The sequence below is a fragment of the Oryctolagus cuniculus genome, chromosome 1, assembly GCF_964237555.1.
Source record: "Oryctolagus cuniculus chromosome 1, mOryCun1.1, whole genome shotgun sequence".
Lineage (NCBI taxonomy): Eukaryota > Metazoa > Chordata > Mammalia > Lagomorpha > Leporidae > Oryctolagus > Oryctolagus cuniculus.
Genome location: NC_091432.1, coordinates 695,001 through 721,891, shown reverse-complemented (window position 1 = coordinate 721,891; position 26,891 = coordinate 695,001). Strand labels below are relative to the sequence as shown.

The 26,891-nt window shown below is 62.2% G+C and overlaps 1 protein-coding gene across 1 annotated transcript; it reads right to left on the bottom strand.

The window, feature by feature from the left end:
- Nucleotides 1–243: 243 nt before the first annotated feature.
- On the bottom strand, nucleotides 244–22,914 carry LOC138845329 (tumor necrosis factor receptor superfamily member 25-like). The gene is made up of 11 exons (XM_070057518.1): nucleotides 22,656–22,914; nucleotides 14,524–14,623; nucleotides 12,403–12,531; nucleotides 9,332–9,446; nucleotides 8,099–8,172; nucleotides 7,457–7,537; nucleotides 7,254–7,352; nucleotides 7,151–7,176; nucleotides 5,803–6,096; nucleotides 4,173–4,215; nucleotides 244–1,756 (listed from the first exon to the last, which is right to left on the bottom strand). Exons 1-11 carry the CDS (start codon nucleotides 22,734–22,736, stop codon nucleotides 1,437–1,439), a joined length of 1,362 nt encoding a protein of 453 aa, XP_069913619.1. The 5' UTR covers nucleotides 22,737–22,914; the 3' UTR covers nucleotides 244–1,436.
- Between the last annotated feature and the right edge of the window lie 3,977 nt (nucleotides 22,915–26,891).

Genomic DNA, 26,891 nt, shown 5'->3' with positions numbered 1-26,891 from the left:
GTGGGGCGCGCCGGGCCGGCCCCCCGGGCTCCAGGACTGGCGGGGGTTCCTGGCCCGTGCTCGGAACCGGGAGCCCGAAGCTGACGACGCCTTCGCCGGCGGTGGGGGTGCGGGGCGAGCCAGGGCTCACGGGCCTGCTGGGCAGTAGCTGGCACACGGGCTCCTGCTTCCTCTGGGCGTGACGTCCCCAGCCGTGGGCGCACCCCCCCCCCGGTTCTGTACCCCCCTGCAATGAGAAGAAACTCTATAACAAACATTTTATTGAAGCTACACATCTGTATTGTATTTCATGGGTGCAGGCTCAGAGCAGCACTCCTGCCTCCTGGCCCAGCCTGGCCCAGGGACTGCTGGGTGGAAATTAACAAGTTCCTCCCCAGGCTTGCTGGTCAGAGCTGGGCACCTCAGGTTTCACTGCTCGAGTTACCAGGTCAGCACATCTGATCCTGGGAGAGAGTTCTCCTGGGAGCTTTCCTTGGGGGAAGGGCTACCTGGGGGGTTATCAGGGTCTGGGCAGGAATTAAAGTGCAAAATGTGGGGCCGGCGGGCGCCACTTCAAGTCCCGGCTGCTCCACTTCTGACCCTGCTCTCTGCTATGGTCTGGGAAGGCAGTAGAGGATGGCCCCAGGTCCTTGGGCCCCTGCACACATGTGGGAGACCTGGAAGAAGCTCCTGGCTCCTGGCTTTGGATCTGCACAGCACCGGCCATTGCGGCCAATTGGGGAGGGAACCAGCAGATGGAAGACCTCCCTCTCTCTCTCTCTCTCTCTGCCTCTCCTCCTCTGTGTAACTCTGACTTTCAAATAAATAATCTTTTTAAAAAAGTGCAAGATGCTGGGCTTCTAGAGCTTCCGCAGTAGGTGCTGGTCTTCAGGCCCTTCTCACCCACACACAGGCTGGATTTCTAACTTCCTAACACGACCACCTGGGAGTGAACCGGTGGGTGGAAGCTTGCTCTCCCTAACTCTTTGAAATAAATAAAGCTTTTTTAGAAAAACAAGTTCTGGGACACGCACTCCGTAGGGCCAGTCCTGCACAGGAGAGGCAGCAGACAGGGCTTCTGCATGCCAGTTCACTCCCCAAATGGCCACCGTGGTTGAGGCCCGACCAGGTCTCCCAAGTGGGAAACGGAGCCATCGGCTGCCGCCTCCCTGGCACACTGGTAGGAAGCTGGACGGGAAGTGGAGCAGCCAGGACTCACACACCAGTGCTGGCACGCACAGGACATGCGCGTGGGAAGTACTGAGTGTTCACAGCTATCCAGGCCACGCAAGCATCACACACACAGGACAGCAGGTGCTCTGAGGACCACGGGGCCCCCGGAGGCCATGCAGGACACAAGCAGAATGGCATGGATGTCCCTGGGGAAACCGGAGGAAGGCCTGCTGCGGGGAGAGGGCCGCGTAGCTCGACCCAGGTCCCGGGGACACGGCCGCGTGTCACGAGGCTGCGTGTGGCGTGTCTCCGCCGTGGCGTTTACCCAGGATGCGCTCAGCCACCAGTTTGTTCAGGGTGTTCTGCAGGGGCATGTCCTCCTGCAGCTTCTGGAGGGCAGCCATGAGCCGGAACACCGTCGCGCGGCTGCCCTGTCTGTCCCGCCACAGCACCAGCATCCTGTAGTGCTGCTCCACCACGTTCTTGGGGTTCTCCTCCTCACAACTGGCAATCTCGTTCTCCTGGAGCCCGACAAACCGCATAAACATGTTCCATCTGTCTCTCGGAACTTCACGCACGAAGTGGTAGTAACACGCACTGATGCCTGAGAAACAGGAAAACCAGAGAGTTCACCAACACGCCGCGGTGGCACCTGCTGGAACCGGCTGCCACGGCAGTGTCCCCAGCGGCTCCTAGCGACCCGAGCCTGGGCTGGGGCCTGCCTGACCCCCACCTGCCAACTGTTCACCACTCAGCGTGGCTGGGTCCCTGAACTCACGCAGACACCCCCAAGGGTGAGCTCATGGCACAAGAGGGTGGAGACCAAATCCAGCACCCCCCACCCCGGCACGCCCTGGGACAGGACGAGGGATTTGTGAAAGCTGGGCTGAGGCCGGCGCCACAGCTCACTAGGCTAATCCTCCGCCTGCGGCGCCGGCACACCAGGTTCTAGTCCCGGTCGGGGCGCCGGATTCTGTCCCGGTTGCCCCTCTTCCAGGCCAGCTCTCTGCTGTGGCCCGGGAGTGCAGTGGAGGATGGCCCAAGTGCTTGGGCCCTGCACCCCATGGGAGACCAGGAGAAGCACCTGGTTCCTGCCTTTGGATCAGCGTGGTGCGCCGGCCGCAGTGCACTGGCGCGGCGGCCATTGGAGGGTGAACCAACGGCAAAGGAAGACCTTTCTCTCTGTCTCTCTCACTGTCCACTCTGCCTGTCAAAAAAAAAAAAAAAAAAAAGCCAGGCTGACTGCTGCCTCACCACACAGCCTGGCTGCTGCCACCCATTGCCTGCCCAGAGGCCCAACCCGTGGGGCTGCCCGACCTCATACTTGAACGACCTCTTCTCCCTTGGTCAGCTGCCTCGGATATTTGGCTATGCCCCTGAAAAGCTGCCGGTTAGAAGGACCACGCAACACATGGCTGCGGCCCTCCGGGGGAAGGCACCGAGGCACCCAGGGAAGTTACAGGGCTCGCTCCGAACTCCCTTCCTCCCGCCTGGCCTTAGGCCGGTCACCCAGTGCTAGGGCCGAGGCCCGGGCCAGTCTGTAAATGAGAACGGCTTCCCACCGCTGTCGGCGAGGGTGCGGGAGTGCCGGGCCGCGGCAGAGGCTCAGACGCCGGGCCGCAGCCCCGTGGCGAAGCCTGCTCAGCCTCCCTTCCCCTGGCCAGCACGGCTCTGTCCTGCACGAGCATGGGACATGTCTTTAGCTTTAACGTGGACACATCTTCAGTCTCCCTATAAATAATGGAAGACAGGGCAAAAACTCCCAATGCAGCCTCAGAGGACGCGTTCTGTGATTGATTTTATTCCTGCCTCACCTTTCCCCTCTTACTCGTATTTCCTGTCACCCAATTTCATTAACTTTCCAAAAGAATGATTTCAGGGCCAGGGCTGTGGCGCAGTGGGTTAATCCTCTGCCTGCAGTGCCCGCATCCCACGTGGGTACAGGCTCAAGACCCGGCTGCTCCACTTCCAATCCAGCTCCCTGCTGATGCACCTGGGAAGGCGGCCGAAGACGGCCCCAGTGCTGGGCCCTGCCCCCACATAAGAGACCTGGATGGAGCTCCAGGCTCCTGGTTTTGGCTTTGCCCAGCCCCAGCCGTGACAGCCACTTGGGGGAGTGAACCAGCAGATGGAAGATCTGTCTCTTTGTCTCTCCCTCTCTCTGTAATTCTGCCTTTAAAACACAAGAAACAAAAATAAATAAAAAGATGTATTTATTTGAAAGGCAGAGTTACCAAGAGAGAGGGAGAAACAGAGGTCTTCCATCCACTGGTTCACTCCCCAAATGGCGGCAACAGCCAGGGCTGGGCCAGGCTGGAGCCAGGAGCTCCACCAGAGTCCCCCCGCCCCCCCCCCTTTTTTTTTTTTTGACAGGCAGAGTAGACAGTGAGAGAGACAAAGAGAAAGGTTTTCCTTTGCCGTTGGTTCACCCTCCAATGGCTGCTGCGGCCGGTGCACCGCGCTGATCCAAAGCCAGGAGCCAGGTGCTTCTCCTGGTCTCCCATGGGGTGCAGGGCCCAAGCACCTGGGCCATCCTCCACTGCACTCCCTGGCCACAGCAGAGAGCTGGCCTGGAAGAGGGGCAACCGGGACAGAATCCGGCGCCCCGACCGGGACTAGAACCCGGTGTGCCGGTGCCGCAGGCGGAGGATTAGCCTAGTGAGCCGGGGTGCCAGCCTGTCCCATTTTGTAAGCTCACACAGTAACCCCTTTTAGGTAACAGAGTCACAGGAATGAATGAAACCTGCTGAGAAACAAAGTTGCTACTTGCAAAACAAAGTCGCTACTTTTCTGGGTCCACCAGCTGGCGGGGAATCTAGCGCCCCCCCCCCCCGCACCCCCGGCACCCACTCGGGCTTCTCAGAAACACGGGGCCCTGCAGCACACACCCAACAGCCGTGCCGCAACCGCCCCCTCTGGCCCCGTGCCCAGGACCCTCACAGCCGCCTGTGCCCCGCCCCCGGCCGGAACGCAAGGCCCAGGCCCCACACCCACACCCCAGGCCCAGCCCCAGTACTGACCAGGACCGGACGTGTCCATCAGGACGTACTGCTCTGCATACTCCTGAGCAGGGAAGAGAGGGGAACGGTGAGTGCAGGGGTCGCCCGCGCAGCCCCGCGGCAAGGCCACAGAAGCCCTAGGACGCGATCCCTCTTTCCAGAAGACTCTAATGGGAGCTGAGAGAGCCCTCTGCCTGCTCACTGCCCCACGCCCGCGGCAGCCAGGGCTGAGCCAGGCCCCACGGCTCAGCCGCAGCTCCGCAGTACCGGCTGCCGTCCAGGCTGTGCGTTCCCTGAGAACAGGGACAAGGTGGCTTCCGCCCTCACCGCCCCGCTCCAGAGCCCCGCTCCCAGCCCAGCCCAGCCCAGCCCTTCTGGGTTTTGTTTTATTCACTTGTCTCAGGCCCTTTGGCGAATGTGTCAGAGACCGCGTCCCTGCACGGCACCCAGGACACAGGGCCCGCGGGTGAGCAGCTCTGAGTTCCAGCCCAGGGCCGACGCCTCTGCGCCTGCCGCACAACCTACAGGGGCTCCCCGCGGCCCCCACAGGCGCCCCGGAGACGCTGCACACGCTGTGCCCTCGGCCTAGCAGGAGTCTGCCCATCCTGCCAGAGCCACTCAAGTGTCACCAGCTAGGGACAGAGCCCCAGGATGGAAAGTGGAGAGGGTCACTGTGCCCTGTGTGGGGCTGGACGTGGCACCCACTTCTGTCGCCGTGGACATGCGCGTGCGCGCCGCTGCCTCCCTCCCTTGCCCCCCGCCACCCGGCACAGAGAGTGCCCGCAGTCTGGTGCAGGCAAGCCCCCACCCCGCGACTCCTGCTGCATCCCCGCAGCCAGGCCAGGGCCTGGCACCCCCAGGGACAGCAGGCAGGGCTGGGGAACTGTCACGGGCTGAACTGTGCCCCCCACCAAGATACTGAGGCCCAAGTGCCAGTGCCTGTGACTGCGGCCTTGTCTAGAACAGGGGCCGTGGTGGGGGCGGGGTGCAGCGGGCTGAGGCACCACCTGTGGTGCCAGCATCGTCTCTGAGCACGGATCAAATCCCACCACTCCTCCTCCAACCAGCTCCCTGCTACAGCCTGGGAAGGCAGCGGACAACCCCCAGGGGCCTGGGCCTCTGCGCAGTAGGAGACCCAGACTGAGTTCCAGGTTCCTGGCTTCCGCCTGGCTCAGCCCAAACCAGCACACGGAAGATTTTTCTCTTCGTGCCTCTCCCTCTCTCTGTAAATCTAAGATTTCTTTATTTTACATTCACATGAAAGAAGCAAATCTCAGGAAAAAAACAGGGTCCTTGCAGCCACAGGATGAAGTCACAGGATGCAACCCCTGCACCATGTGACGGGCTCTTCCTGACCAGGGGGGTCTGCACAGTGATACCCCACAGGAGGGCGGACACAGCCCCCAGCCAGGAGAGGCCTGGGGAGGGCCAGCCCCTGCACACCGACACCCACACAGGAGGGCGGACACGGCCCCCAGCCCCTGCACACCGACACCCACACAGGAGGGCAGACACGGCCGCCAGCCAGGAGAGGCCGGGCGGAGGCTCCCTCGCAGCGGGGGGAGGGCCAGCCCCAGCACCCTGCATACAGCAGGTGCTCAGCGAGTGCACACTTTCCAGCTCCTCCCACCCACCCACACGTTTCACTCACCTGCTCCAGCTCCTCCAGGGAGGCTGCCGCCTTGGTCCGGTTCCGGGCCCCCCGGGCAGCAGGATCGGGGTGCGGTGCCTGCCCAGGGCCCGTGGGACTCGTTCCAGAAGCTGCTGCCTGCGGCTCGGGGCTCCCCCCAGGGCCTGTGGGTGCAGGGCAGGGCCCGGCTCCGGGCGCTGAGGCTGAGGTCTCCTCCTCCATCACCAGCAGCGCGTCTTCCCTCCCAGGGTCCATCTCGCTGCCCTTGGTCTCCGCGGACAGCAGCGCCTCAGTGGGCTCCAGGGGCCCGAGCGCCTGGAGGAAAAACCCCCTTGTGCTCACAGGAGCCCCAGCCACATGTGGAGAAGCAAACGCCCACAGTCTTGGAGCCAGGCCCACGCCACCACCATTCCCTGCAGGGCCTAGGACAAGCCCGCAGCGGGTGTGCTGCAGCCCCCAGAAGCGTGTCCCCCGTTCCCACCCTTCCAGCGTTGCCACCGGCAGGAAGCCACGCTGCCTTGGGGTGGAGCCGGCACCAGTGACTGGTGCTTTGACCAGAGGCAGAACAGGAGACCACGTGACGATCACACAGGGCTTGGGGCCATGCGGCCGCCAGCAGCTGGCGGGGCACAGCCCGGAGGGGGTCCCACCGACTGCAGACGCCCGGTCCCGCTGTGGGGGCCCAGTTTGGGGTCACTTGGGAAGGTGGCCCTAGAAGCTCCCAGCAGCCCTTGGCCGCCACTCGGCCTGTTCCTGCGCGGCAGGTTTCCCGGCAGCACGGCAGCTGGTCTCCGGGACGGTGCCTGCCCCTCACCCACTCCTGGGAGTTTCTGGAGCTTCTTGCTGCCAACGCCTGTTCCCTAAGCCCGGGGCCGGGACCCAGCCACCACCAAGCCGTTCCCGGGGCCGGGACCCCAGCCACCACCAAGCCGTTCCCGGGGCCGGGACCCCAGCCACCACCAAGCCGTTCCCGGGGCCGGGACCCCAGCCACCACCAAGCCGTTCCCGGGGCCGGGACCCCAGCCACCACCAAGCCGTTCCCGGGGCCGGGACCCCAGCCACCACCAAGCCGTTCCCGGGGCCGGGACCCCAGCCACCACCAAGCCGTTCCCGGGGCCGGGACCCCAGCCACCACCAAGCCGTTCCCGGGGCCGGGACCCCAGCCACCACCAAGCCGTTCCCGGGGCCGGGACCCCAGCCACCACCAAGCCGTTCCCGGGGCCGGGACCCCAGCCACCACCAAGCCGTTCCCGGGGCCGGGACCCCAGCCACCACCAAGCCGTTCCCGGGGCCGGGACCCCAGCCACCATCAAGCCGTTCCCGGGGCCGGGGGCGGGGGAGCGCGTGCCCAAACCCGGGTGATACTTACATGGCTTCCTGGCTCACTGGACTTGCCTGAAAGCAGAGAAGGACCCGGCGTGAGCGCGGCCTTCCTGGGCGGGGCACCTGATCCCCGCGGGGAGCACACTTACGTTTGAAGATCCTGGCCAGCGACCGCAGTACACCCGGGACGGGGGACGAGAGGCCGGCGAGGCCCTTGGCTCCCCAGCACGCCTGCCCGAGACTCCGGCCTGCAGAAGACGCCCCCTGAGAAGCCGCCCCCGCCCACCCGGCTCAGAGCCACTGGCGAGGCCACGCCGCGACCTTCTCCTCGGGCAGCCGGACTCTCACTTACCTCTGCTTTTGCAGTAGCGAACGATGAACAGGATGAGCACGAGCACGAACGGGATGGCCAGCAAGCTCAGGAGCCACCACCCTGGAAGGAGGCACGGCAGGCAGGGTGAGGCGGGGCAGAGCCAGGCTCCCAGGCCCCGGGGCTAGGGGCGCGCAGGTGCCGGAAGACTGGTGGCCAGGCTCCAGCAAGAGCTCCTGACTCAGGACCCGCAGCCAGGCCGAGGGTGCAGAGTGCGCCCACCTCCACCCCTAAGCCCAGCAGGAGGGCAGTGCACAGGAAGAGAGGACGTGGGGGTGCTAGCAGGGCGGGGGCGTCTGCAGGCTGCGTGGACGCCGGCCAGCTGAGAACAGCGCTGCGTCCTGGACGCCCCAGCGTGCTGCCCGCAGCCCGGCCCACTGGGCCCTCACTCCACACAGCGGCCCTAGGGCAGGGTGGGAGGCCACAGCCAACCCCAGCACGCTGCCCACTGCAGACACGCGCCGTGGACAGTGGGTTTTTGTGTGAGATTCCGCCGCTTCTGTTTCTGCGATGTCCAGCTGCTTTTACGACAACGGCAGAGCTGAGTGACAGAGCAGGCAAAGCCCAAGCCGCTGACCCTTCCAGAAAAGCCCGCCCCAGGACTCACACCCCATGCGGCCTTACCTGTCGTGGGGTCGGCACACTCTGTGTTCCTGGTGGGAGTGCACGGCCTGCGGGTGACCTTGTCCTTGGGGCACCTGAGGGGAAAGCCTGCAGTCACGCTCCCGGCCCAGGCTCAGCCCAGGCCCCCTGGGGGGCTGCCTGCAAGGGCTCGGGGAGTGGCGCCCGGCTCGAGGCCTGCACCGGCTGCATGCCCACCACGAGGGAAGTCAGCTCAGAGATCAGAGACAGAGCCAGGCCACGCAGGAAGGGAAAGCGAGTGCAGAAGCAGCGAGAGCCCCGAGGAGCCCCCGGGAACCTGTCAGGTGGGTCAGCAGGGCCTGAGGCCGCCGAGAAGCCCCAGCATGCCCCTGGACGCCAGCTCGTTCTCAAGCAGCTTTACCGTAGGGGCCGGCGCTGGGGCACAGCAGGCTGGGCACCCCAAGAGCACCCTGACCTCCGTTTCAGCGCCGGTTGGCACCCCAGCTGTTCCACTTCCCATCCAACTCCCTGCTGCTTCGCCTGGGAAAGCAGCGTAAGATGGCCTCAGGGCTTGGGTCCCCGCACAGGGTCCCAGCCTCCTTGGCCTGGCCGCCGCAGCCATCTGGGGAGTGGAGCAGTGGGTGGAAGACCTCCGGCTGTCGTCATCTTATTTGCAAATAGGGTCTCTGCCCAAGGACTGAAGATGCGGTCATGGCGCGGGGCGGGGCGGGGACTTCACCCAGTGGGTGCCGTCCTTGGAGGAAGAGGAGAGCTTGGGAAACTCAGACAGAGAGGAGGCTGCGTGAAGACAGAGAGACACAGGACAGGAGGCCGAGACTGGAGCACCGCGTCCGCACGCCGAGGGCGCCGCTACCAGGGCCGGGAGAGGCAGCGAGGGGCGCCTCTGGCTCCTGACGTCACTCTGCAGAACTGCGAAAGAACAGGCACCGGTCTGACTCCCTGTGTGAGTGACAGGCGTCCTGCTCTCTTCCTGGAACTCCCCGCCCCATGGCGGGGGCCGCCCCCAGCCACCCAACAGCCCTCAGGGCCAGACGGGGCCCAGGCCTGCGGTGCTGCCTGCCGGCCACAGTGGGGCTTGGGACAATTTGCTCAAAGAGTGAAGGAATGACCGGTGAGCAGACTCCGGGCAGGCGGCCGGGAGGGCACTCAGGTAACCTGCTAGAGGCTGCCCTACTAGCCCGTCTTACACGCGGGGGGGGGGGGGGGGGGGGGGAGGGCAAGGCCGGACGAGCAGCGGGAGGGTTAGGGCGGCACCTGCTACAGCGGAAGCAGTTTTCCACGCAGTCCTCAGAGTCGCAGTAGAAGTGGCCCGGCCGGCACTGGCACCGGGTGTTGCTGGTCAGAGTGCAGTTGGCCACCACCTCCTGGTCTGTTGCAGAGAGAAGGCCGAGGGCCACACAGGTGAGGGTTCGTGCTGGAGGGAGCAGGCCGCCTGTCCCCGCCCTCGGGCTGGGCGTAGGGTCTGCCGTCGCCCTGTCTTCTACCGGGACCCCTGCCTGCAGCCCGGGCTGAGGGCGGCAGGGCTGACCTCTCAGGAGCCCCCCAGGGACAAGACCCCCAGTGCGTGTTCTGTGAGAGCAGAATTCAGCTGGAAGGCGGCTGCAGAGTCTCTGGGCCCTCCCTGCCCCCTGCCCACACACCCTCTGCAGGCCCCGGGCGCCCACGGCTCATGTCCCGGCAGCCCCGCCCCCTGCACACCTGCCGGCAGACGCCTCTGTCCACCTGAGGGATCACACCGGAGACAGAGGACTGACAGGAGGCCCCATCCACACCCCTCCCCCAGGTCAGCCCCCACCTCCTCTCTGCAACGTCTCCTCATTCTAGAAAGACTTTCCAAGTCAGCTGCCCCATCCCCGCTCGCCCCTACTGTCAGGGTCCTCATGGGCGCTCGCCGTGAACCCTTGCTCATTTTCATGTCTTTGAAAGGCAGAGGGACAGGGACAGACGGCCATCTTCCACCACTGACTCAGTCCCCATGCCCACGACAGCTAGGGCTGGACCCGGCCAAAGCCAGGAGCCGGGACCACAGTCTGGGTCTCCCACACGGGCGACACAAACCTAAGAACTTGAGCCCCCAGAGTGCCCATCAGCAGGAAGCCAGAGTCGGACACAGAGCCAGGGAAAACCCGGCCGCTCGGACACGGGGTGCAGGCAGCCCCAGCACCTCCTCCCCGCTGTGCCACGCCCTCCTGGCGTCTCTGAAGGCTGACAAGGCTCCTTCAAAAAGTTCGTGGAAAAACGGACGGACAAGGTACGTTTATTTTGGTGCAAAAATATTTTAGATTCATGGTTTTTGCATCATGTGCATTTTCTATTAGCTTCTTCTCTCTGAGAGGCAGAGAGAGGGACACAGACAAAGGGACACAGAGAGAGGGGACACAGAGAGAGGGACGCAGAGAGAGAGGGATGCAGAGAGAGGGGACGCAGAGAGAGGGACGCAGAGAGAGGGACGCAGAGAGAGGGACGCAGAGAGGGACGCAGAGAGAGAGGGACGCAGAGAGAGGGACGCAGAGAGAGGGACGCAGAGAGGGACGCAGAGAGAGAGGGACGCAGAGAGAGGGACGCAGAGAGAGGGACGCAGAGAGAGGGACGCAGAGAGAGAGGGACGCAGAGAGAGGGACACAGAGAGAGGGACGCAGAGAGAGGGACGCAGAGAGAGGGACGCAGAGAGGGACGCAGAGAGAGAGGGACGCAGAGAGAGGGGACGCAGAGAGAGGGACGCAGAGAGAGGGACGCAGAGAGGGACGCAGAGAGAGAGGGACGCAGAGAGAGGGACGCAGAGAGAGGGACGCAGAGAGGGACGCAGAGAGAGAGGGACGCAGAGAGAGGGACGCAGAGAGAGGGGATGCAGAGAGAGGGACGCAGAGAGAGGGACGCAGAGAGGGACACAGAGAGAGGGACGCAGAGAGAGAGGGACGCAGAGAGAGAGGGACGCAGAGAGAGGGACGCAGAGAGAGGGACGCAGAGAGGGACGCAGAGAGAGAGGGACGCAGAGAGAGGGACGCAGAGAGAGGGACGCAGAGAGAGGGACGCAGAGAGGGACACAGAGAGAGGGACGCAGAGAGAGAGGGACGCAGAGAGAGAGGGACGCAGAGAGAGGGACGCAGAGAGAGGGACGCAGAGAGGGACGCAGAGAGAGAGGGACGCAGAGAGAGGGACGCAGAGAGAGGGGATGCAGAGAGAGGGACGCAGAGAGAGGGGACACAGAGAGAGGGGACGCAGAGAGAGGGACGCAGAGAGAGGGACGCAGACAGAGGGACGCAGACAGAGGGACGCAGAGAGAGGACGCAGAGAGGGGACGAATGGCCGTGCTCTCGTTCCCCAGGTGCTCCAACAGCTGGGGCCGCAGCCGAGAGCTGGGAACTCCGTCCAGGTCTCCCATGGCGCCGCAGGAGCTGCAGTTGGAGCTGGGGGCTGCACCTGGCACTCCCCCACGGACACGGCAGAGCGCCCACCACCTCTCTACGCGCTGGGGGTCTCTCTCACCTGCCTGCCCACGGGGACATTTTATGCACCCCTTACTAAGCTTTGTTCCAGGTGTCACGGGCTGTTGTTTGCTTGTTTGCTAACGCAAACAGTATCTTTTCTAAAGAACAAGTCACCAGAGCCAGCGTGTGGCACAGTGCTGCAGGCGACACCTGCACCCTGTACCCGAGTGCCAGGCCAGGTCCCGGCTGCTCTGCAGTGCGGCATCCTGCTCACGCGCTGGGAAGGCGACAGCGATGGCCCAAGCGCTTAGGCTCCTGCCACCCAGCTGGGAGGCCAGGATGGAACTCCCAGCTCCTGGCTCCGGCCTGGCCCAGCCCCGGCTGTTGTGGCCATTTGGGGAGTGAAACAGAGGACGGAGATGCTATGCCTTTCAAATAAACAAATACATCTTTAAAAGCAAAAACAAAACAATCTGTCGCTGCTACGGTAACTCAGCGACTCATATATTAATACCGTCTACAGCAACTAAGCAGTTAGGGGCTGGCACTGGGGTGCGGCAGGGTACGCGGATGCTCGCGACCCTGGCATCCCACACGGGAGCGCAGGTTCGAGTCCTGGCTACTCTGCTTCCGATCCAGCTTCCTCCTCGGGCACCTGGGAACACAGCCGACGACGGCTCAAGTACTTGGGCCCCTGCCACCCATGCAGGAAACCACGATGGAGCTCCTGGCTTCCAGCTTTGGCCTGGACCAGACCTGGCTGTTGCGGCCTTTTGGGGAGTGAACCAGTGGATGGAAGACCTCCATCACTTTGCCTTTCAAATAAATAAATCTCAAAAAAAAAAAAAAAAAAAAAATCAGTGGAGCCAGTGCCCCCGGGCGAGGCTGCACACTTACCGGGCCGGCAGGGGCTGCACGGGGAGCAGGACGCCTCACTGCTGGGGTAGGCCATGAACGTCCCAGGCCTGCACGGCTCGCACTCTCCAATGCTGTGGTTCTGTGAACACAGCCCGCTGACGAAGTGGCCTGCGTGACAAGTGGGACAGAGGTGAGGGGGCCAGGGCCCGTCATGCCCGCCCCAGAGGCAGGCACAGCCCCACAGTACCTGCTCCTCAGCCTCCGTCCTCCTCGGAACTTTCTGGACCCACACCACCGTCCCCACGCTACACACCGTGCACCCGTGTCCCCCAGGGCTGCTACTGGGGTGCAGGCGATGGCTGCAGCCACCCCAGAGCCCACAGGTGCCTCCTCACCTCCCACCTCCCAGCCCAGGCTCCTGAGCACCCCGGGGGACGCCCAGCAGCTCCCGTGCCTGACTTCGCGCAGCGACGCCCGAGGTCTAGGAACCCCCGACAGCCCTCCTGCCAGCACGCCCCCTGTAGGGGCCAGCAGCCCACACCAGGACCTGAGGCGGAGCCCCGCTGCGCCCTCCCAGGAAGAGGCCCTGGGTCCCCTGGGGCAATCCCATCTCACTCATCCCTAAAACTCAGCTCGGGCGGGTGAGCACACAGACGCGCGGCGCCATCAGAATGCCTGCGCGACGTGCCTGCCATGAAACCTGGGCATGACCCTCACAGCTGTTGCACCAAGAGGCTGAATTTTTAATTTCATTTTCACAAACTTTCTGAAATCCCCTCATGCAAGGGTGTGTCATACAGGCGTGCACATAGGCTGTGCGATGCACAGACAGGTGTGTGCACATACGGGTGACGTGTAGGTGCATGTGGGGGGCGTCAAGTGACCTCTGATCATGGAGCCCCTGCAGGCCTGGGTTCATGGACACATGTGGGGGATGTGAGTGCGCGTGGGGGCAAGTTCATGGGGACAGGGGCCGGCGCTGTGAGGTTAGCCCACCGCCTACAACGCCGCATCCCATATGAGCAAGGTGAGACCCGGCTGCTCCACTTCCGGCCCAGCTCCCTGCTAACGGCCTGGGAAGCAGCAGGGGAGGGGGCTCCTGCACCCCCTGCACCCGCGTGGGAGACCCGGAGGAAGCTCCTGGCTCCTGGCTTCTGCCTGGCCCAGCCCGGGTCACTGTGAACCAGAGGATAGAAGACCTCTCTCTGTCTCTGTCTCTCACCGCCTGTAACTCTGCTTCTCAAAAAAATAAAATAAAATCTTAAAAAAAAAGGGAGAGTTGTGAAGGAGTTTCAGCACTGAGGTGGTGACGGAGAGTCTGCAGGTGCACACAGGTCGGGGGTGGGGAGGGTGCGGGTGTCTGCAGGGGCACACAGGTCGGGGGTGGGGAGGGTGCGGGTGTCTGCAGGGGCACACAGGTCGGGGGTGGGGAGGGTGCGGGTGTGTGCAGGGGCACACAGGTCGGGGGTGGGGAGGGTGCGGGTGTGTGCAGGGGCACACAGGTCGGGGGTGGGGAGGGTGCGGGTGTGTGCAGGGGCACACAGGTCGGGGGTGGGGAGGGTGCGGGTGTCTGCAGGTGCACACAGGTCAGGGGTGGGGAGGGGTGCAGGTGTCTGCAGGTGCACACAGGTCCGGGGGGTGGGGAGGGTGCAGGTTGGGTGCAGGTGTCCACCTCAGAGTCCCCAGGAAGGGCCAGGTGCTGATGGGGGGTGGGGGGGTGCAGGTGTCCAGCCTCAGAGTCCCCAGGAAGACCCAGGTGCTGATGGTGGGGGGTGGGGGAGGGGTGCAGGTGCGTGCAGGTATCTGGGCCTCAGAGTCCCCAGGAAGGCCCAGGGGCTGATGGTGGTCACTGGCCGTCAGGCAATGGAAAGCAAAGCCCTTGACCTGCACCTGTTCTCCAGGGCTGACCTGGAGCTCAGAGCATCCCGAAGAGGGTGAGGTCAAGCCCCGTCTCAGCAGGAGCCCCCAGTCTGGCCTGGGCCCCTCCCTGGTCCCATGGTGCTCCTCCAAGCAGGGCCAAGGGAAAGCTCCTCCCCGGTGGGGTGAGGGGGACGGCGGGCAGGCGGCAGCTCGGGGGAGGCCGGCCCAGCCCTGCTCGGCCACGGGCTCCCCCACCTAAGGCTCCAGGTTGGAAGGTTCTAGAAGACGCCCTGGACTCACCCGCTGGGCAGAATCTACAGCAGTAGTTTTCAACCAGATATTCATCGGGCTCACAGGCAATCATATCCGTTGCAGCAGTTGCCACGGTTGCTACAGCCACCTTCCAATGGAAAGGAGAGACAGGTGTTAGCCAGGGTGCCAGGACACAGGGCCTGAGCACAGGAGGAGACGTGGGCGGCGGCCACAGGTGGCCTTCCTGCGAGAGACACGCGCTGGACACTTGGACGCTCTGTCCTACAGGCACTGCTCTGGGGACTCCTCCAGGTCCAAACCCGTGTGGTTCTGCCCACCGCCCTCGGCACCGACACTCCCCTGCCTGCACGGCGGGATGCGTCCTCACGCAGCGTCCCCTGGGAACAGGTAGGTGGTCTGTCCCAGGAAGGAGCCGGCCCGTCCCGCGGCAGCTGGGATTCTGTCCGAGTCCGTGTGTACACACACGCGTGTTCACAGACACGCTCCAGTGCCTGTCGACCACAGACCGCACCCACTGCTCTGTCTGCGTGACTGAGGGGCTCTGCGGTACCCAAAAACCTTGCAACGTAGATTTAAGGATTCCACCACAAAACTTTGTCTTTGCTTCTCGGCTTTCAAAGCTGTGACAGACACAATGCCGGGACTTTTTTTTAACTTACAAAATGAATGAAAAGACAGAAAACAAACAAAAAAATTTAAAAACAAAGTAAAAAAGAAAAAAAGTAAAAAAAAAAAACAAAAAAAATTTAATTTTTTAAAAATTTAAAAAATAAAAGAGAAAAAAAAGGAAAAGAAAAAAACAGAAAAAAATTAAAAATAAACTTGCAAAACGTATTGAAGACCTGAAAAACAATTCCTAGAGATGACTTTCCCAGAAAGCTGTAGCTACACAACGTAACTGTCTGCTGTGTTAAAACGCGCATTAGACACAAACACAGAAACCGTGGGAGGAGCCGCCATCTTCCACAGCGTGGGCAGCCACGAAGTGCCTAGGGGATGGCACACAGCCTTGGCCGAGAACAGGCTCCGACTTTAGGCACCAGGCCTGGGGGCACCTGTGACACAGCCTTTCACCTGTCACGCAGCCTGTCACCCATCACACAGCCTGTCACCTGTCAGTCACACAGCCTGTCACCTGTGACATAGCCTGTCACCTGTCACATAGCCTGTCACCCATCACACAGCCTGTCACCTGTCAGTCACACAGCCTGTCACCTGTCACACAGCCTGTCACCTGCACCTGTCATACAGCCTGTCACCTGTCCCACAGTCTGTCACCTGCACCTGTCATACAGCCTGTCACCTTTCAGTCACACAGCCTGTCACCTATCCCACAGCCTGTCACCTGCACCTGTCATACAGCCTGTCACCTGTCACACAGCCTGTCACCCATCACACAGCCTGTCACCCATCACAGCCTGTCACCTGTACCTGTCACACAGCCTGTCACCTGTCACACAGCCTGCCACCTGTCACACAGCCTGTCACCTGTACCTGTCACAAGCCTGTCACCTGTCACAGAGCCTGCCACCTGTCAGTCACGCAGCCTGCCGACCCCACAGCAGGCCCCTCTTGCCCGTCATGAACACACCACAGGCAACTCAGAGCGGGAACAAGCGAGAGAAGGCAGGGAGCCGGCCCCCTCTCCACTTAGAGGCAAACAGGAAGCGGACACTGCAGCCCGGACGTCGCCTTCCCGGAGCGCCCCGCCTCTCCCCGCTGCGTGCCGCTCCCCGTGGGCACTCTGCTCTGGACCCGAGCCCCCCACTGTAGCGCACACAGCACTGCCCTCGCTCGTCTCCCCGCAGCCTGCACACACGAAGAGGGGGCGCAGGGAAGCGCAGCACGCGCTCACCCCAGGATTCAGGCTCCGCGTCCCACCACCCCCACTACTGCCCCCGACTCCACGACGCTTGCACAGACGCAGCAGGTGAGACAGCTGCCCCCAGGGCTCTGTGACCGGGGACCCACTCTCTGGACACAATGTACTGGTAGCCACAAGGCCACAGCAGTTCTGTGGCCATCAGGAGACACCGAGTCCGGAGAGCTCCGTCGCCCGACAGGCACCGCCCCGCCGAGGGCCGCCAGGGGGCGCTGCTCCTCCAGCTCCAGCTCTCACTGTAAGAACCTTTCATAAAGAAAAAAAAATAGGGGCCGTTGGCACAGCAGGCGAAGTCACCACTTGCAATGCCAGCATCCCACACGGGCGCCGGCTCCTGTCCTGGCTGCTCCACTTCTTTTAAGATTTATTGATTTTATTTGAAAGGCAGAGTTACAGAGAGAGAGACACACACACACACACACACACACACACACACAGAGAGAGGGGTCTTCCATCCTCTGGTTCATGCCCCAGATGGCTACAACAGCTGGAGCTGGGTCAATCCGAAGCCAGGAGCCAGGTCTCCCACGTGGGTGCAGGGGCCCAAGCACTTGGGCATCCTCCACTGCTTTCCCAGGCCACAGCAGAGAGCTGGACTGGAAGAGGAGCAGCCGGGACTCAAATGAGCGCCCACATGCGATGCCGGTGCTGCAGGCAGTGGCTCTACCCACTATGCCACAGCTCTGCTTCTGACCAGGTCCCTGCTAATGCACCTGGGAAAACAGCACAAGACGGCCCAAGCGCTTGAACCCTGCACGCGCATGAGAGACCCGGATGAAGCTCCTGGCTCCTGGCTTGGCCTGGCCCAGCCCAGCCATTGTGGCCATTTGTGGAGTGACCCAGTGGATAGAGGATGTTTGTCTCTCTCTTTCTCTGTAACTCTTTCAAATAAATAAAATAAATCTTAAATTAAAAAAAAAAAAAAAAACAACCCTGAGGCGCTGGCCCTGTGGTGTAGTGGGCTGAGCCTCCATCTGCAGTGCCGGCCCCCAATGGGCGTCACTTCCTGTCCGCGCTGCTCCACTTCCCATCCAGCTCTCTGCTGTGGCCTGGGAAAGCAGTGGAGGACGGCCCGAGTGCCTGGGCCCCTGCACCCGCCTGGGAGACCTGGAAGAATCTCCTGGCTCCTGGCCTGGCCCAGCTCCAGCTGTTGTAGCCATCTGGGGCATGAACCAGAAGATGGAAGACCTCTCTCTCTGTGTCTCTGCCTCTTCTTCTCTCTCTGCCTTTCAAATAAATAAAATAAAATCTCAAAAAAGATAAATCTCAGTTGGTGTAAGTTCGTCTCCCGGGGAGCTGGGCCCGGCCCACACAATGGGGTTGCGTCAGCCGCAGGAGTAGGCCCGGCTTCCTGTGATGTCCTCAGGAAGGAGGCACTGGACCGGTGGAGGCGCCTCCCCTCCCCGCGGGAACCAGCCCCACCCACTTCAGCCCAGCCCCTACCAAGCACCTCTCCTTCCACCAGGCCTGGCCAGCACCCACTGGAACCCTGCCCCCGCCTGGCAGGCCGACTCCCCCGCCCACCAGGACAAACAGTATGGAAGTCCAGGCGGGCTGACTGCGCCAGCTTTGGCGGACGCAGGTTTGAGCGCGAGCCGGGGCTGCACAGTGCAGGCCACATTCTGTCTTCCGGGAAAACGTTCCGGTTCCTTTTCCTCATGGATTCTCATCTTTCAAGATACAGTATTAAGGTAGCATCTACTGGGCGCTGCTGCTGTGTGTAGCGGGCTAAGCGACCATACGCAGTGCCAGCACCCCATAGGGCCCCGGTTCCCGGCTGCTCCACTTCCCATCCAGCTCCCTGCTGTGGCCTGGGAAAGCCGTGGAGGACGGCCCAAGTGCTTGGGCCCCTGCACCTGCGTGGGAGACCTGGTGGAAGCTCCTGGCTCCTGGCTTCAGTCTGGCCCAGCCCTGGCCATTGTGGCCATCTGGAGAGTGAACCAGCAGATGGAAGACCTCTCTCTCTCTAATTCTTTCAAATAAATAAATAAACGTTAAAAAAAAAATAGCATTGGGGCCAGCCCTGTGGTGTAGTGGGTAAAGCCGCCACCTGAAGTGCTTGCATCCCATATGGGAACTGGTTCTAGTCCTGGCTGCTCCACTTCCCATCCAGCTCTCTGCTGTGGCCCGGGAGTGCAGTGGAGGATGGCCCAGGTCCTTGGGCCCTGCACCCGCATGGGAGACCAGGAGGAAGCACCTGGCTCCTGGCTTCAGATCAGTGCAACTCCAGCCGTTGCGGCCAATTGGGGAGTGAACCAGCGGCTGGAAGACATCTCTCTCTCTCTCTGTTTCTCCTTCTCTCTCTCTCTCTCTCTGCTTCTCCTTCTCTCTGTGTCTTTCAAATAAATAAATAAATAAATCTTTAAAAAAAAAAGATAGCATTTATCTTGATACCTGAGGGATGTTTTGGGGGTTCCTCCTTAAATTTTTTTTTTTTGACAGGCAGAGTGGACAGTGAGAGACAGAGAAAAAGGTCATCCTTTTGCTACTGGTTCACCCTCCAATGGCCGCCGCGGCCAGCGCGCTGCAGCCGGCGCACCGTGCTGATCCGAAGGCAGGAGCCAGGTGCTTCTCCTGGTCTCCCATGGGGTGCAGGGCCCAAGGACTTGGGCCATCCTCCACTGCACTCCCTGGCCACAGCAGAGAGCTGGCCTGGAAGAGGGGCAACCAGGACAGAATCCAGTGCCCCGACCGGGACTAGAACCCGGTGTGCCGGCGCCGCAAGGTGGAGGATTAGCCTAGTGAGCCGCGGGGCCGGCCCCTCCTTAAATTTTACACCACACGAGGACCCCTGCTCACCTCTTTGTTGCCCCCCTTGCAGGGCCCCAGAGCCCCCACCATCCCCCCAAGGCCCACCTCCCACTGGTAACCCTCACCCTGTGGGGCCCACGGGCCTGCCGCTCCCTGCAGGGCTCCTCGCTACCAGCCCCTCCTCTGCCCCCCAACACCTGGAGACTCGCCCTAGACTCCACCTGCCACGCGGCAGTCACAGCCCAGGTGACACCGGGCTCTGGGGGCCAGCAGCGGCTGGAGGTCCTCTGGCCACTCAACTTGGGGAAAGAGCAGGGGCCCCCGCTGGGGCCAGGGAGCTCGGGCCACAGCAGGCTTTCTCTGCGCACCCAGGCAGGCCGGAAGGTGCACGGAGGAAGCCCGAGGCGGCAGGCAGGGGGAGGACCGGAGGGATCCCAGAGCAGCCGGGGCAACGAGCCGGAACAAACCGTGTCCCGGAGGACGGAGAAGCCAAGTGCCTTCCAAGCAGAGACCCACTGGGACTTCCACACACAGCCCGGGGTGTGAAGAGCCCGGGGAGGCGCTGGACACCCACATTAAGACGCTGCCTGGGGGCCAGCTCCCCCTCCCCTCCAGCTCTGGTGCCTGGGCCCCCACCACCCACGCCGGAAGCCAGGACACAGTCCCAGCTCTTGGCATCGGCCTGGCCCAGCCCTGGCCGCTGTGGCCACTTGAGGAGTCAACCAGAGGATGGGAGACCTCTCTCTCTGCCTCCACCTCACCCTCTCTGTAACTCGTTCAAATAAGTAAATAAATCTGGGAAGGGGAGGGGAGGGGAGGGGAGGGGAGGGGAGGGAAGGGAAGGGTAGGGAAGGGAAGGGAAGGGGGAAAGGAAGACACCGAGGCTGGCGGGAGGAGGCGGGAGGAGGCGGGAGCAGGCGGGAGGAGGCGGGAGGAGGCGGGAGGAGGCGGGAGCAGGCGGGAGGAGGCGGGAGCAGGCGGGAGGAGGCGGGAGGAGGCGGGAGCAGGCGGGAGGAGGCGGGAGCAGGCGGGAGCAGGGGGAGGAGGCGGGAGGAGGCGGGCGGCTGCTGGGTTTGCTCACAGGCTGCTGGGTTTGCTCACAGCCGGGACGCCGGGAGGGGCCGGGACGGGAGCAGCTCTCACCGCTCTGATCTCAGGTTAACCAAACCCTCCCCATCTCAGAAGCAGGTGGTCCTGCTGGGACAATGGGAAAGCTCTGTGGCACTGTAGTTTTGAAAAATCCTGATATTCAGAAATGGTGACTTGAAAAAGTTCCAACCCAGCTCCCTGCTGTGGCCTGGGAAAGCAGTGGACAATGGCCCAGTTCTTGGGACCCTGCGCCCACGTGGGAGACCCGGGAGAAGCCCCTGGCTCCTGGCTTGGGATCGGCACAGCTCCGGCCCTTGTGGCCGTCTGGGGAGTGAACCAGTGGATGGAAGACCTCTCTCTGTCTGTAACTCTGCCTCTGTAATTCTACCTTTCAAATAAATAAGTCTTAAAAAGAAAGAAAAGAGAAGACAAGTCAAGTCGCCGGGGCCAGTGGTGAGCTAAAGCCACCTAAGCCCCAGCTTGAGACCCTGGCCCGCACCTCCTGCAGCCCTCATGAGAGGGCAGGTTCGAGTCCCGGCTGCTCCTCTTCCAATCCAGCTCCCTGCTGTGGCCTGGGAAAGCAAAGGAAGATGGCCCGAGTGCTTGGGCCCCTGCACCTGCATGGGAGACCCAGGGGAAGCTCCTGGCTCCTGGCTACGGCCTGGCCCAGCCTCCCCTCCCTCTCTCCTCCTCCCTCTCCCCCTCCCTCTCTCTCTCCTCCTCCTCCTGTTTCCCTCTCTCTCTCTCCCTCTGCCTTTCAAATTAATTAATCTTTTTTTTAAAAATCATGGAAAACAGAGACAAAAGATAAGTTTATTTTGGTGCCCAAAACTTTTAAATTCATTGATTTTTTTTTTTTTTTTTTGACAGGCAGAGTGGACAGTGAGAGAGAGAAGAGAGAGACAGAGAAAGGTCTTCCTTTGCCGTTGGTTCACCCTCCAATGGCCGCCGCGGCGCACCGCGCTGATCCGAAGCCAGGAGCCGGGTGCTTCTCCTGGTCTCCCATGGGGTGCAGGGCCCAAGCACCTGGGCCATCCTCCACTGCCTTCCCAGGCCACAGCAGAGAGCTGGCCTGGAAGAGGGGCAACCGGGACAGAATCCGGTGCCCCGACCGGGACTAGAACCCGGTGTGCCGGCGCCGCAAGGCGGAGGATTAGCCTAGTGAGCCGCGGCGCCGGCCAATTCATTGATTTCTTAAGATATACTTTCCACACGTGGATTTTAGAAATCTTTTATACCAAATAAACGTATCTTTTTTTTAAGATTTATTTATTTGAGTTACACAGAGAAGGAGAGGCAGAGAGAGAGAGAGACAAAGAGAGAGAGAGAGAGCAGAGAGGCAGAGACAGAGAGAAAGAGAGAGCAGAGAGAAAGAGAGATCAAGAGAGTGAGAGCGAGAGGTCTTTTATCTGCAAATTCACGGTTCACTCCCCAACTGGCCACTCCCCAACTGGCCGCAGAGGCCAGAGCTCAACGGATGTGAACCTAGGAGCTTCCTCTGGGTCTCCCTTGAGGGTGCAGGGGCCCAAGCACTTGGCCATTGTCCACTGCTTTCCCAGGCCACAGCAGAGAGCTGGATCAGAAGTGGGGCAGCCAGACTTGAAATGGCACCCACATGGACGTCGGCACTGCAGGCAGCGGCCCTACCCACCAGCCACAGCTTCGGCCCGACTTTAATTCAACTTCTCACCAGGCTGTGCTCAGTTCGGGCACTTCCAGCTTGCCCGGGCTTGCCCCGTCCCACTCCCCACTCCTTCCTCCGGCCCCCGACCCAGGGCCCTCCCGGGTGTCCTCAGCACCCCCAGGGCCAGGTCTGGGCCAGGTCCCGGCCGCTCCCCGCGCCCCGGCACCCGACCCGCAGGTCCTCCCGGGTGTCCCCCGCACCCCTCCGGCCAGGTCCCGGCCGCTCCCCGCGTCCCCCCACCCGACCCGCAGGTCCTCCCGGGTGTCCCCCGCACCCCTCCGGCCAGGTCCCGGCCGCTCCCCGCGCCCCCTCTACCCGACCCGCAGGTCCTCCCGGGTGTCCCCCGCACCCCTCCGGCCAGGTCCCGGCCGCTCCCCGCGCACCCCCACCCGACCCGCAGGTCCTCCCGGGTGTCCCCCGCACCCCTCCGGCCAGGTCCCGGCCGCTCCCCGCGCCCCCCCTATCCGACCCACAGGTCCTCCCGGGTGTCCCCCGCACCCCTCCGGCCAGGTCCCGGCCGCTCCCCGCGTCCCCCCACCCGACCCGCAGGTCCTCCCGGGTGTCCCCCGCACCCCTCCGGCCAGGTCCCGGCCGCTCCCCGCGCCCCCCTACCCGACCCGCAGGTCCTCCCGGGTGTCCCCCGCACCCCTCCGGCCAGGTCCCGGCCGCTCCTCCCGGGTGTGCTCAGCGCCGCCCCGCCCCCACAGCGGACCCGCACCCCGCCCCCCGCCCGAGCGGCCGACTGGCACTCACCAAAGCCGCGAACCCCAGCAGCCCCGCGCGCGCCATGGCCCGGCCACGGGAGCACTCGCCCAGGGGCCCGCGCCGGCCCATGCTGCTCGGGGAAGTCCGCTGCTGCCGCCTCGCCGCCCCGGGAAACACTGCGGGCACCGCGCGCTGCGCCGGGCTGAAATGGCCGCTGCTGGACGGGGGCGGGGGCGGGGGCGGGGCCCGACTGGGAAGCGCCCGAGAAAGGTCCAGCCCCAGGCTCCCGACTTCCGCTTCGCCACGGGGGGCGTGCACCTGCCGCTCACGTCAGTAGAAAGTCTGGTTTTTTAGTAAATCTTTATAAATACAGCCTGTGGCTTCTTCCCCGTGACATCGCCCGTGTCCAAGCGCCTCCTCCCCTTTCTAAGGGTGGGGGGACATGGACCCCACCCCCCGCCGTGGCCGGAGGCGTGGCCGCGGTGCTGGGGAGCCGGGCGGAGGGGCCCTGGGCAGCCCTGGACCCTTGCGGCTTCTGCATCCCAGCTGGAGCCCCTCTGGGATGGAGAGAGCAGGTTCCCTCCGGGACAAGTGTTCCCGAGCTGCCCGAGGCCGCGTCTGGTGACAGAGTTGTCTTCCACCCTGAGGCTACTGAGCGTCTCCCTCCTCCGCCTGTGCAGGGCTCCGGGCGGGCTCCTGGGCAGGTGTTCCCCGCAGTTCCTGTCTCAGCGTGGGAGAAGTCGGAGGCGCAGTCTGCATTCGGGCTGGAGCTGTCAGAGGCACTGGGTTTGGCCCACCTTCTCGCCCCAGCCCCCCTTCCTGGCACGGAGTTCCTGAACCCCTGCAGAGCTCCGGGAAGATTCCCCCTAAGCTGTCCCGGGGCCGGGGCGGGGTGGGGGGGCGGGCGGCTTGCTGCTGAACCCCTCCCTCAGTCAGCCACACAGAAACCCCCGTTTCTCTCGGTCCCCCTGACACATGGGCACTGCTACCCAGCTACCTGACACCCCGCCAGAGAAAGCCCGGATCCTGGGGGGCAGCGTGGGGGAAGGGCCGTCTCTGGGTCTCCCTCACGCTGGCACTTGGTGTAGAGCAGGCCTGGGCGCTCTCCTGCTGTCTGCCCTGCGGTGTTTGGAGGTCCGTCTCGCACGGTCCAGCGGGCTGGTCACGTCTCCCCCGGGTGCGTCTGCGGCTGGACGGCCAGGATTCTGTTAGAGAAAGACGAGCGAGTGGATTGAAGAGGCTGGGGCCGTGGAGAGGCAAGAACCAGAATCTCCATGGCCCAGTGCCGGCCGGGAGTTCAGCCCTGTCGGGCCTGGTCCTGGCGTTGTCTGCCTCACCCAGGAAAGTGTGAATATGGTTTGTGCCTGTCCAGTCTGACCCGGAGCCGGCATCTTGGAGCGTGCCATGGAGGCCCCTGGGGCAGCAGTTGGCACATTCGGGGCCCGCCCGCCGGAAGGCCTGCGCTTGGCAGCCGTCGCTGGGGCCCTGGCCGTGGCGGCCCCTCCCTGGGCAGAGGCTGTGTTTGGTTCTCTTTCCCGAAGGAGGGGCCGCATTCTGGCCCCTGAGAGCCTGACACCGAGCTTTGCTGTCCCCCACCTAGGGACCCCCAGCCTGTTAGTGCGAGAGATGCCAGCGCTGCCTTGAGGTTGTGGGAGGGGGCGTGTGCCGGGCGGCCTGTGTCCTCTCTGGGGCCGGCTCTGTTCCCGGAGGTGAGGACCAGCCCCACGTGGCTGACCCTCCTGCCAGCCCGGCTGTGCCTTTTCCTTGGACACCAGCGGCCACGCTCTGCCAGGAGGCCGGGGTGCTCATTAAATGTCCAAGACTAGAGTCCCGGTGGGTGGACAGACTAGCGAACCGTCCACACTGCAGGTGAGCTCTCTCCTCTCAAGAGCTTGGTCCCTCAGGTCCTCCCAGAGGGCCTATCCACATAGTGGCAGTGGTCTACAAGTCCCTGAGACGGGGCTGTCCAGCTCAGCTGTTGTCTCGAGCCCTGTCTGTGTCTGTCTACCTAGTCAGTGAATAGAAACTGACAGGAGGGGCTGGCGCTGTGGTGCAGTGGGTAAAGCTGCACCTGAAGCGCTGGCATCCCATACGGGCGCCGGTTCAAGTCCCGGCTGCTCCACTTTCCATCCAGCTCCCTGCTATGGCCTGGGAAGCAGTAGAAGATGCCCCAGGTGCTTGGGCCCTGCACCCATGTGGGAGACCTGGAAGAAGCTCCTGGCTCCTGGCTTCGGATCAGCGCAATGAGCCAGCCGCAGCAGCCATTGGGGGGTGAACCAATGGAGGGAAGACCTTTCTCTCTGTCTCTCTCTCTCACTGTCCACTCTGCCTGTCAAAAAAAAAAAAAAAAAAAAAAAAAAAAAAAAAAAAAAAAAAAAAAGGTCCAGCACCTAGTACGGGAGAAATGAAATCATTCCATGTTGCTGGACAGGAGGCAAATTTGTACTTTTTGAAGAACGGCACTTTTCACTTCAGTGTGTTTTTAAAATTGATGTTATAGAAGACTGATGATTTCTATTTTTGAGTTAAAATTAGAAAAGTGTTCAACGTAGTAATATTTAATTTTGTTACATTGTTTTCATAGTGCTGATTCCACACTTTCACACAATTATTTATTTATTTATTTATTTATTTTTGACAGGCAGAGTTAGACAGTGAGAGACAGAGAGAGAGAGAGAGAAAGGTCTTCTTTCCGTTGGTTCACTCCCCAAATGGCCGTTGCAGCCGGCTCTGCGCTGATCCGAAGGCAGGAGCCAGGTGCTTCTCCTGGTCTCCCATGGGTGCAGGGCCCAAGCACTTGGGCCATCCTCCACTGCACTCCTGGACCACAGCAGAGAGCTGGCCTGGAAGAGGAGCAACTGGCACAGAATCTGATGCCCCAACTGGGACTAGAACCCGGGGTGCTGGAGCCGCGGGCCGAGGATTAGCCTAGTGAGCCGCGGCGCCGGCCTTCACATAATTCTTAAAGTTGGTAGAGTTGAGCCAGTTCCAGAAGTCTGATGTCTTGAACAGAGCATACCTTTACTCTGCAGTGAGCCGGCGAGTCGCTTTTTAAGGGAAGGAAGACCTTAGATGGTTCACACCACGAGACGAACGTGCTGGGGACCAGGCTCGACGGCTTCGTGCCCGCGGCGGCGGTGTGCCGGGGGAGCGGGAGGGCTCCCCGAGGAGCGGCGGTGTCGCCGGGCTCGCGTCTGCGCGGCGGCGGGGCATCCGACCTTGAGGAGGTCAGCCCCTCTGGCGTGGAGGGTGCCGGGTTCTCTCTGCGCTGCGGGATTCCGATGACGGCGGAAGGCTGAGCACAGCCTCAGGGAAGCCTGGAGCTTAAAAATGTCCGTTAGAGCCTGTACGTACAGTGAGGCCGAATATGTCCGTTAGAGTGGCGTTTAAATTCTCAGCTGCAAAAGGAAGCGAAAGTAAAGTAAAAATGTTCAGTCAGGACATCAAGGCTGAAGGTTTTCTTCAAGAAAATTCGTTTTTCGAGAAGCTTCCTGAAGCCCCTTGTATGAGAGGCAGCAGAGAGCTTGTTTTGAGAAAACGCGCGGATTTTAAAATGCTTTAAAGTCCTGCGGCTCACCAGCCTGATGGGTGAACACTGGGGCGTTATTTCAGCTCAAGTCTTTTGCCAAAACACTTTTAACTGTTTTCTACACTTTGCACTTCCGGTTACAACCTCGAGATTTCGGGCCTCCTCTTTGCTTGACATTGAGGGCGAAGCACCGGTCCTGGTGAACCTGCCGGCGGCTCACGGCCGGACCTGTGTGAGTGCTCAAAGTGAGCTCCGGGTATCTGGGACTCGGACGTCCTTGATCTAAACTTCATGCTGCACACAACAAAGTTCCGACGCACATTTCGTGGTACGAAATACGAAGCACTCATGTCTAAGCCTTATTACCTAAGGTAACACGCGCACCCTTCAGAAACTCAGTGTGTGCTGAAGTGGAGCCATTATGGGCTGACAGATTTTTTATTGGAGTTTAGAGTGTGGGGTTGTTTACAAGTAATCAGACGAATATTTGCACGTGCACCTCACACGCAGCCCCCTTAGGAGAGGAGGCCCCTGCGCCACCCACGTGCAGACCCCACCACACTGCAGCAGGGTGACAGCCACCCAGAGACAGATGTGGTCACGTAGCCTACGTGTCGCCGCACCAGCGCGTGCTAGCTCGCTGTTCACGGTGCGTTGCAGCCGGCACTCGGCAGTGGGTGACGCATTCCCAGTCCATTTACAGCAGCAGACAGTTACGCGCCTCTGTGGGTGTTTTATAAGTGCGTTTTGTATCA